Raw genomic sequence first — 11,773 nt, 5'->3', positions numbered from 1 at the left:
ACGCACACATGCACACACCATGCTGGCATGCACCAACCCCCACACACACACATTATACATATATATATATATATATATATATATATATATATATATAGTGCTAAATGTATATTGAGCTCTACATAGATAGAGAGTTCAATATATTATATATATACATTATATATATTTGCCCAACATAAATCGAGCTACTTATACATATATTGAGCTTTATGTATAGAGCTCGATATCAAACCACTACACATTCCACTACCTGCATTGTTTGGTTTACATACTGTTGTTAGCTTCACCTGTGGAGGAGGTTTTATCTTCTCAGTGGACCCAGTAAGATCCCCTGGGATCTCCTCCCACGTTCTACAAGCGTCCTTTCACATCCTCTGCTGTCTGCCCTAGAGACGACGATTGCCCCTCTTCTTTGACGAGTGGAGCAGATTGGTATACAGTTGCACGCTACTGCCATCCTGTGGTTTCCCCAAGCACTGCTGTCAGGTTTTCAGTCAAAAGTGTGAGGACATGCAGGCCTATAAACAAGCTGTATGGTGGTTATTTTTGTTGACACAGTGTATTATGCTAGTTAAGTGTCAAAAAATACACTATAGTCCAGAGCAGAAATTGAAAATGCGTATTAGTACGGACAGTTTACCAATTCACCCAGCTGGTTCTATGGTGTAATGGTTAGCACTCTGGACTTTGAATCCAGCGATCCGAGTTCAAATCTCGGTAGAACCTTCATATTAGTAAACGACAACTTTAAACGATTCTGTTAGGCGTCGTCTGGAGCACTGTCAAATAGCGTTTCCAACTTGATATATTATATATACCCTCGTTTAAATTGTACGAAATACTTTCGCAACGTTTGACAATCTACACACGGTCAATGGCGCATGTACACTCCCACCGATCTTAAACGATCCTTGTAATAGCCACGTATAGGTAAGGCTTTACTTGGCAGTTGTATAAAGCAAAAAATATATATATTTTTTACCGCACAGTGTCGCTAGTTCTCTAAATACATAGCAAAATTCTACATTTGGAAATAGTGAGGCTTAAGTCTATGAGCTATTGGTTGTCGGGTATTTTGTAAGAACTAAAATAATGAGCCTATTTAAATCCATATCCATCGTGGTTTCAATTTACCGATTGTTAGCCAATAGATTAACCAGGAAAAAAAAGTTTTAAAAACATTAAAAAGAAAATTATTTATTTGCTAGTTATGTGACTAATTTAAACCTTAATGTCATTGCTATCAGAAGTGAAAGGGTCAATATCAAAAGACGAACTACCAAAAACAGGCAAATGAACATGCGGAAACTCGACAGACTCCCTCCAATACATCAGTTATTCTTAGCCCTGCACTACGATGAACTAAACCTGTAACCCAACACATTTGACTGGCCATTTGTCTCTAATCGACTCTTGAGAAGTTCTTCTAAACGGGTCTAAATTCTCACATAGAACATTGATTTACTCCAACCACGCTGCGTTGTGAGTTTGGCTCCACCTCTTGACCGCATCCGCTCCGGCTCGCTCCACGTACTAAGAACGTCAGCAAATGAGTTCTAAAAAAACAACATGGTTACATTATTACATCGATCAATGTTAGCATAAGATAGGCTGGTTGTTATTCGTCTTTGGTTGTGTGTTTTGAGTCGTAGACATGTGAGTAGGTGTACTAATGGACATTTTTGGTTTTCTCACGACATCCAAGCTTTATTGAAAAACACGTGGAATTAAAAAAATTGATGTCAACCTAATGTTTTAAATCCACATCATACTGGTCTGCGTACCATCTACCCGGGTAGGGCCCCTAATATAACACAGCTCCCTCCAATATAAACAGGACTACACAAAAATACAACCATTATCAAAACACCTGGAGCCAAAAGAACTGGCCAAATATTTCGTGTACTTGCAAGGGACACAGTTTATCCCTAATAAAGAGGATAAAAGGTTTACGGTTAAATGTTTTGGCGATGGTTCTTTTTTTTCTTTTTTATTACACCTAAGGTCTCAAATGACGTATACAGGCCACGTGCCACCTCGTGTCTCATGCTATGGAAGGATGTCTGTGTGTTCACCTATGTGGCCTTAAAGGCGTGATTCTATTCCACGGTGACATCACCGCCCCCCCCCACACCTTTCGGCCGTTTCCTTTGCAGGGGTCCTGTCACTCAGCGCCCCCGGTGGCCGACCTCAGTTATGCAGAACGTTTGTTTACATTAGCCAGTGCTATTATTCCTCCGGGGCCGGCTTTGTGCCCTCCAGTTTAAATCTATAAAGCCAGGCATGGCTTATGGGAGGGAAGGAGGGTCACAGACCCCCCTGGAGGACCTGACAAGAACTCTGTGTGTGTGTGTAAACATATAAAATGTATAAATCCCTCGTCGGGGTCATTTGGTGGTGGGATTCAGGGGGGAATGGCTAGCAGCCAGATGACAAGGCCGGTGCTCCACCGGCCTCTCTCTCTCTCTCTCTCTCTCTCTCTCTCTCTCTCTCTCTCTCTCTCTCTCTCTCTCTCTCTCTCTCTCTCTCTCTCTCTCTGTCTCTCTCTGTCTCTCTCCGTCTCTGCCCCCCCCCCCCCCCCCCCCCTCTCTCTCCAGGGAAGAAGTGCAGTATTGTCAAGTCATGACCTCCACAGCGGCAGCAGCGGCAGTGCCAGGAGCCATCGGCTGCGGAAGTGAATCAATCCAAGGCTGGAATCGCGCAAGCATCCCCTCTACTCCATGATGTTGTTTTCTGTATCCACACACTAGCAGCCATCTTCTCCTTCCAATTGAATGAACCTACATGAGTTAATCACTTTGAATGTAACCAGGAGGCATTAGCTTTTTTTGCCCTTCTCCCATTTGGGCACAATGAGGGCTGCATGTGACTGAACCGCTTTATGCGAGCGCAGCATAAAGACGCACTGTGAGGCAAAGGGCATGACACCAGAACCCCGGGGCGAGGTTCCGCTCAGACTACCAGGACCTCGGCCTCGGCCCTCCAGGCTTTCGTGTGACAAAACATTGACTTTCTTCTCTTCTCCTTTCCTGTCGGCCACATTCTTCCCACAGCTCAGCACATCTTTTGATTAACATCTGTCAGCAAAGCCAAATGTCAACAAAATTGAAACGTCCATGAGGGAGAACGCGACGGATGCATACCGATGAGAAATGGGGTGGGAGGGGAGGGGGGGGGGGGGGGGGGGGGGGGGGGGGGGGGGGGGGGGCAAACACACAACAAATATATGTATTTTAGCACATGAGGGTAACAATTAAAACAGTCCATTCATAAAGATTGCAGTCTTGTTACATTAATTATGGAGTAGCATATTCATGCTGTTATTCCAAATGTATCATTGCTAGGACAAGGTTGATGAACTTGCATTAATTATTGGTGGGATAGAAGGGGGTGTACAGCGGTAATTAATGTGTCTCGGCGCCGTAGCCGTATAATTGGCAATGTAGGCCGCCAACAAAAAGACGAAGCTGTCTATAATAGGAAGAGCGAAATAGTATTCACTGGCTGCTCATTTTGTGCAGGCATTTAATTGCTGGAATACACTGCCAAGCTAAAAATGTCTTCGCTGGCCACCGGCATGAGAAACCCATGAGGGAGAGAGCATAACACCTTTCAGTGCACGCTGTGGGCCCACTGGTCACGAAATCCTCATTCATGACATACTGCAGCAAGGACTGTGTTACCTTTGCCCATAGCCCTTATTATATCTCCAAACCTGTCGGAGTTGCATCAAATCTCATAGGACTTATAGCTTTTATAAAACCATAGGCACGATTTTTTCTTCCCTCTATGAGATTCTCCACGATAGACAAACAAAACTCAACCTAGATTCTGAAATAGATTTTCTTTCTGTAATGACCGTTCATGGAGAAATCAATATGTCAAGGGAGATTGCCTTGCAATTTGACGGCTGACACTATACAGTCTTACCCGTTTTGTCCTTTGACCATTTTTAGATCAATAAAAACGGTTCTTCTGCACCGATGCCAATGAAACTGCTATTTTCTAGGCCACAGTGCCAATAACTGTGTATTGCTGTGGTGTAGGTGTATATATATGTGTGAGTGTGTGTGATTGTTAGTGTTTGTGAGTGGGCTACTTTCTTTGTGTTTGTGTGTATGTATATTCTTGTGTTTAAGCGTGATTTGTTTCTGTGTGTGCTTGTGTTGGTGTGAGTTTGTTTACGTGTGTGTGTGTGTGTGTGCGTGTTTGTATTTGTGTGTGTAGGTGTGAGTTTGTTTATGTGGGTATGTGTGTAACACTTGTAGACATTCTCAACCGCTCATCGCTGAATGCAAAGCAACAGAGCTAAAAACAGAGTTCATCTGACGCAGAAGCCACAAAATAACATGTTACACAGAGCAGACTGGGAGACAATGTGGACCCAGCAGCATCCCTCTTAGTTCCAGCATTCTGCCATGTTCCTCTACGAAAACCACATCCCTCTGACAGTCAGATCCTCACACACAGTCAACGCCTACTGGGAGACAGGCCAGAGCGGGACGTCTATATATGCTTGTTGTCATCTCCTTAAATGCAGTATTCTGCGGTGCATCTCAAAAATACCAGATTCTGCCGTCTCTTTCCCGCCACCACCGCCATTGAGGTTGTTGTTTTTTTTTTCAAACCACTTTTTTAGACGTGGCTTGTTCCTGGTCCCAGTGGGGTTTAGCAGAATGCCACGGCTGCCACAGAAACCATGGATTTGCATGGTCTCACGAGACTGGCGTCGTTTCTGTTTGTGGCGTGGGATTTACAACCCGTCATGTCGGTTTTGATGGACGTCATGTTGCACTTTCTTGTATTTTTGAGTTTCAATAAGGCCTTCCAAAGTACTTCAACCATCTTCTTATCAATGCATTTTTGCAAAGGAAGTTACATCCCACTTTTGTATTTGTGGGGGGCAGCTGATCGCTTCTTTACCACATCACACACAGGAAAATGTGTGTGAAAATGAATTGCCCAGTTACCGTAAAGAACTTTTAAAACCGACTGAAGACACATCACAAACCACTGAAGAACATAATTCAACATGATTGAAACAGACTTAAGATGGACTTGCACCACCTCCTGAGCTAATTCCACTGTATACATCGGCACGCCCTCTGCACTCTCTCAGTGCCATGGCTCCGGTACATTCCCTCAGTCAACAAATCCCCCTCCATAACAGGTTGAAGAAGCACATTCAGTTGAAATCTTTCAATCAAGACTGAAAACCTTTATTGAATTCATTCCAGCTTACCCTGGATCTTAGAACTCAGTCGAGTCCATTACCTTTTCAAACATCCCTTTAACCTTTTTTTTTTTTTTTCCTGATCTGTTTAATTTGCTTGCTGAGACTTTAGTACTGCTTCTTTTTTTCCCTGGTAAAGTGTATTTGGACCACGTTGCATGCTGATACTGCACTTTCTAATGGATTGATTAAACGATAATTCGGAGTGGAGCAAAGTAAATGTTAAGAATTGGAACTAAATACCCCACAAGACAAACCGAGCAGTTCAATGTGTTCCATTTTATATTCGTTTAGACCCAGGAGAGAGCAAAGCAGTAATATATTCAGTCTCAGAATGACTAATAGTGTTTTAAACCCGGAATGACAATGTTTTCTCACCATACCCACCAATAAAACCCCATAGGTTTCTTGTTTGTGTGGATAGAGCCCCGTGTTTGTTTTGGTTTGGGCGTTCCAGTTCCATAACTCCCCGCTCCCTGGTCGCCGGTGCTGGGGATGGCGACCTAGGGACGGGAGCTGGGATGGGAGGGAACTCTTACTAAAACCCCTCCTACCAGATCCCCGCCACTTGCTTTTAATTAGCGGCAGAGGGATCCGCCGGGCACTGCTTACTTACAGAGGACTTTTAATAGCCGAAGAGAGCCATAGCATGAATCAAACGCCTTGCTGCCCGAGCTGAAACGGTATAACTCAGCACTCAATCATAAATCAAGTCTTCAGCCCGGCTTTATGGGGTGTTGCAGTGCGCCAAGGATTATGTCCTGTTTTCCCTAATGGGTGAATCCCTTTTCCTCTTGTTTTATTTTTTTCCTTTGGTTTGGAATCTGCTGCCCCAGGGTGTTGTGGTGGTACTGGCCCATAGGCCCTAACTGTGTACGCACTGGTAATCTGTCACACTCCATCAAGAATCATATAAACACACTTTTACATCGTGGCAATTAAATGAACGCGTGGTAATTCATCTCCTCCAAATTAAATGCACGCAGCACCTTCCCTGCCTGCACTCTCTGGTCTATCTAGCTGCAGTATTTTTCTAATCAAACACAATACTGGTTAAAGCAAATGGTAAAAAAACAACAACATTTGGCCGGAAGTTTATATCAAAGACATCGGTCTTATGGGAGACAGGCCATCTTTTAGCAGAGTGATTGTGGTGTTATAGGGAGGGCACAGACTTGATCCCGTGATTAACAGGTCGGCCTATAAAAAGTAAATTTATCCAGGAACGAGCTCATCATCATGAAGCTACTGTTTAAAGCAACTTCATTAACAGCCTTTAATAATGAATGTTTAAGTGTAGGCCACTGTATAGTTGCATAGATTGTAGGCAATGCTCATTCAACGTATTTATTTCCAGTACCATTTCCCTTTTTCCTTTTTGTTTGCTTTAAATAAGATTTATTGATAATTTCAAACATAAATTCACAATTAAATCATATGATTGACGTTCCAATCATGTGTGATGAGAGGAATTTCTCCCACCTCCACCTGCTTTGGTTACCTTCACAATGGGTTGGGATATCTGATGCTATGGTCCCTGTGGTCACATGTTGGCATGCTGTATCTGACATCTGTATGTCATGTTTTACATCCTAGACCAGGGAGCAACCTAAAAGAGATGAACTATAGGGCCAAACTGAAGTGTTTCATCTTCTCAGACTTCTGGTTGAATTTATGACTTAGTGTGTGTGTGTGTGTGTGTGTGTGTGTGTGTGTGTGTGTGTGTGTGTGTGTGTGTGTGTGTGTGTGTGTGTGTGTGTGTGTGTGTGTGTGTGTGTGTGTGTGTACTGAATAAATGTCAGTTCACAGGCAGACAGTTACAGGCACAAGAACATCTTAAAGGCACAACACATAAGTAGCAAAACTCCCAATGAAATGACAATAGTTCATAGTCATCATAACCAGCGTCTCACATTTCACCTTGGAGATGCGATTATATCGTGTGCTTCCAGTGGTTCTGTATGTAGAGTAACACATCACAGCCCCCCGTGGGAGCGGGTTGCCTCCTCAGGGGGTCCGCTCACAACCGAGGTAGACTCTAGGCCTAGGGACCCCCTCCACCTCCTCTAGAGACACAGACGGCAACCAACACAACCAGAAACGCCTAAAGAAATAGAGATTTGACTGTACAGTCTGTCTTTATTTAAATGTATTTCTTATCAGCCATTTATAGAAAGACATACAAAAAGGTAAAAACACACAAAAAATAAAACACTATTTTATACAAAGTGAAAAAAATAAAATGGTAAGCCGATGCCTATCCTAAGGCACTAATATACAAAGCAGGGAAATATACATTTTAAATACATGGAGCCACATTACCTCTAATAATGTTCAGGGGAATTTTTCTTTTGTACTCCTCAAGAGGGAAACCATTGTGCTGGTCTTCGCTTTAATCTCGGGCTACTGGCGCGGATTTAAGAATGCAAAGTGAGGGCCAGGGGGGTGGGTGGGGGGGTGGGTGTTGGGGTGCCCCACCCAACGCCATTCAGAAAAACAGCACCAGGTGCGCCTCATTGCCGGGGCTGAAGCCCTGCAGAGGTCCCTAGGGGATGGTGACTCAACAAGAACAGTGTGGGGGGGGGGGCAAACAATGTCTTTCAGGGGGCCACACAATCACTACAAGGTGGGAGATTTAACTTCTGGGTACCCCCTCCCCACCACATTTCCCTTCCCTCCTAATCCAACCTCCACACGCCTCTCCACCTATCCCTAACCGTTGGTTTTCGGTCCGGTCTGATACATAGCGGGGCCCTTGCGGTACCATACAAGGACATGGATGCGGGGCCGGCCCCCTTAATCGCAAATTAACCCCATCTATCAGCGGCCGGGAAAGGGAAGAGAAAGAGAGAACCCAGGAAGAATCTTTGAAGTGGAAGTTAGGGGCGGGGGAGGGCGGGTGTTTGGCTGCCAGCCCACGGTTTGCTGTGGAGGCCTTCCTCATTACAAGCCTCTCAAAAGCCCTGCCAAGGCATCTGGATCACGTTTGGCCCCGGGAATTGGATACCTTTGTGTGGCAAACCCAGAAAGGCACCAGTTTGAGACGCCTTCTTGATTTATTGAGGGCATCGGTGCGTTCCCCGTGTGCGGGAAATGAAAGCTAGGCAACGAGTGAAACAAAAACATACTCGCGTGTGTGCGTGTGTGTGTGTGTGTGTGTGTGTGTGTGTGTGTGTGTGTGTGTGTGTGTGTGTGTGTGTGTGTGTGTGTGTGTGTGTGTGTGTGTGTGTGTGTGTGTGTGTGTGTGTGTGTACAAGCATCCTTCATTCAATGTGAACATATCTCAGGGTGATGGATTGAGTGTCTGTGGCTCATAGTGGCAAGCAGAGGGGCTGCACAATGACCTTGAACAGCGCTGGCATAAAGACATTTTTAAGATTTCTTCGTCAGACTAGATTAAGTATTTATTTGAGTTTTAATTAATTATATACCATTTTCAAAACAGCCCTCTTAAATGCCTGTTCAGTTCCCTAACCTTTACGGTCAAATGAAACACACAGAAATTCCAACAATAAAATGTGATATTAGAAAAAGGTCAAATATCCAAATGCTTTCATGCCAGTGATTGTTCGCAATCTTGTAGTGGTATTTTTTACTGTTAAACATCTAAATCTACCTCATCCGCAGTCCACTTCACACAGGTGAATTACAATTCAATAAAAGCCTTGGTAAAAGGAAAAGGACTGCTTCCCGTTAAGGGCAAAGCCAGTTTTACGAAGACAATATGGAATTCTAAGTATGTATAAAAAAGTATGAAAAGTTTTTAAATCAAGAACAGGCAGGTTCTCATATGAGAACAGTCACTTTATAATGCTTTTGGAAGCGTTATTCTAAAATCTTTGGTAACACATAATCAAACAATGAATGACATCATCAATCGATGGATTCTGTATATCATCGGCTGTTGTCAAGAGTGCATACCTATCAAACATGCTGAAAATAAAACTAAAGTTATCCCATTCTCCAAGTGTGTAAGACCATCTTAAGGTGCGCTAAAATGCGACACAACAAAAACCTACCAAAACTTCCAAAACTATTATTTTCCTTCACTCTGCAGACATATAAAGTTTTCTATACAAAAACATAGTTTAAAAAGTCAAACGTAAAGCAATTATATATATATATATATATATATATATATATATATATATATATATATATATATATATATATATATATACTTCATCATTAACATGATGCCTGTAATAAACATTATATTATACTCCAATCTCCTTAGAGGAGAAGGGGCGTCATCATGGTGCTTTTAGAGGGGGCTTAAGGTACCCCTCAGTCGGTCCAGTGGTTAGAGAGCTTGGCGGGGGGGGGGTTAGGGTTACAGGGGCGGGCGGGGGGTGGGGGGCGTTGTTGCAGCCTGTCAATCCACATGCTTGGCCGATGGCGTCATTCATAAAAAATATATAAAAGGAGGTACGTTACATCGGCCGCTGCATTCTTATTGAACCTTGAGGCGGGGAACACCTTGTAAAACCCAGGGTGTCTGAGCACACGCAGAGGCCTTTGGTCAACACCTACTAAAACACACACACACAAACACTAACACACACACACACACACTCACAAACAAACACACCCGCAAACAATAGAGGGAATAAAGTCCATCAACTGGATTCCATACTCTCTCTCTCGCTCTCTCTCTCTGTCTCTGGTGTGGTGTCGGAGGGGCCGCCCGACCACAGCCAGGGGTCTGCGGAGGGACCCCGCGGGGCCTGGGGCCGGGCTCACACCGAGCCGGGGGTGTGTTGGAGGTGGTGGTTGTAATGGTTGTTGCTCTCGCCGTCCACCAGCTGCAGGCTGGGCTTCCTCTCGGGCTCCTCGCTCTCCAGGGCGTCGGGGTCGGCCGCGCAGCGCGGGGGACGCTTCTTGAAGAAGTCCGACACGAAGCGAACCTGTGGGGGAGAGGAAGAGGAAGAAAGAGAGGGAGGAGAAAGAGAGGGAGAAGAATTAGAAGAAGGAGAAGCAGAAGGAAGAGAGGGAGGAGAAAGAGAGGGAGAAGAATTAGAAGAAGGAGAAGGAGGAGAAGGAAGAGAGGGAGAAGAATAATAAGAAGGAGAAGAAGGAGAAGAGGGGAGAGAAGAAGAAGGAGAAGAAGAAGGAAGAGAGGGAGAAGAATAAGAAGAAGGAGAAGGAAGAGAGGGAGAAGAAGAAGAAGAAGGAGAAGGAAGAGAGGGAGAAGAATAATAAGAAGGAGAAGGAAGAGAGGGAGAAGAAGAAGAAGAAGAAGAAGAAGAAGAAGAAGAAGAAGAAGAAGAAGAAGAAGAAGAAGAAGAAGAAGAAGAAGGAAGAGAGGGAGAAGAAGAAGAAGGAAGAGAGGGAGAAGAAGAAGAAGGAAGAGAGGGAGAAGAAGAAGAAGAAGAAGAAGAAGAAGGAGAAGGAAGAGAGGGAGAAGAAGAAGAAGAAGAAGAAGGAGAAGGAAGAGAGGGAGAAGAAGAAGAAGGAATAGAGGGAGAAAAAGAAGAAGAAGGAGAAGGAAGAGAAGGAGAAGAGGGGAGAGAAGAAGAAGGGGAAGAAGAAGAAGATGAGGGAGGAGAACAAGATCAAGAAGAAGGAGAAGGAGAAGAATGAGGAGAGGGAGGAGGAGGAGCAGAGAGGAGAGCAGTCAGTCAGGTTCTGGGATGTCTTTTCTACTCCAAGTGATGGAAGCGTGATGGATGAAAAAAATCGGAGAAGAGGCGGGGTCGGAAAATGTGATTGCACACTTCTATGGTGCTGTGGCCCACAGCTGTTATATGTCATGTGGAGTATGTGGACCAGACACGCACGCACACGCACGCACACACACACCTTGAGGAACACACAGAGAGCAGCAGACCTCCTCCAGCCCCAAGAGGCATTAAAACACCTCGCTTTAATTGCGAAAGAGCCAAAGACACACACACACACACACACACACACACACACACACACACACACACACACACACACACACACACACACACACACGTCAGCAGAATGGCCCATCGCCTGGAGAATCTTTCCATGCAAGTGTGTGGTTCCACATCAGCTCGTCAAACCTCTCAGTCCCAGCCTACATATTTTCCCTCTGTACGGAGGACCTCCAACTCTGGTCCAGCATGAGCCTTGACAAGCCTCACATGCTGACGTTCCCTCAGGTTGTTGTGTACAAGGTCTATCGGAGAGGGGTGAAGAAGCCCCACAGAAGACTGAGCGATGAGGGATGGAAACATTCATTGGCAGAGGAGAGCTCTGAGGTAAATGTCTCCTCTGGTTAAGGACTAAACCTAATAGAGGGCGGTAACAGAAGCTCGTCTGGGCGAAAATAAGAAACATTCTGCGGTTCCACACAGTTTGTTTCACTTTCAAAATGAAGAGGCTTCGGACCTCAAAACCGATTGACTTTGCGATTCTCACAAAGCTCATTTTCTTCCGCGGCAGGGGAAACAAAACACAGCTCTTCCATGTTCACATTTCCCCGGGCCAATCCAATAAAACAAAACTCATTCTATAAAACCATAAAACATGTTTTCGAGCGTTTCACCCATTGAGATGAGATCAGTGTTG

General features: G+C 44.6%; 1 protein-coding gene and 1 non-coding gene across 2 annotated transcripts in view; one reads left to right on the top strand and one right to left on the bottom strand.

The window, feature by feature from the left end:
- Positions 1 to 654: 654 nt before the first annotated feature.
- trnaq-uug (transfer RNA glutamine (anticodon UUG)) lies at positions 655 to 726 on the top strand. The gene has a single exon. It is a non-coding gene; the product is annotated as a tRNA-Gln (tRNA).
- A 6,620-nt stretch (positions 727 to 7,346) lies between these two features.
- Positions 7,347 to 11,773, bottom strand: part of plpp2b (phospholipid phosphatase 2b) — an 18,601-nt gene continuing 14,174 nt past the window's right edge. The window contains exon 6 of the mRNA XM_030372891.1: positions 7,347 to 10,140. Within this exon, the coding sequence (XP_030228751.1) occupies positions 9,973 to 10,140 (168 nt within the window). The 3' untranslated portion in view covers positions 7,347 to 9,972. The remainder of the gene's footprint in view (positions 10,141 to 11,773) is intronic.

The sequence above is a fragment of the Gadus morhua genome, chromosome 12, assembly GCF_902167405.1.
Source record: "Gadus morhua chromosome 12, gadMor3.0, whole genome shotgun sequence".
Lineage (NCBI taxonomy): Eukaryota > Metazoa > Chordata > Actinopteri > Gadiformes > Gadidae > Gadus > Gadus morhua.
This window is presented reverse-complemented; position numbering and strand designations above follow the sequence as displayed.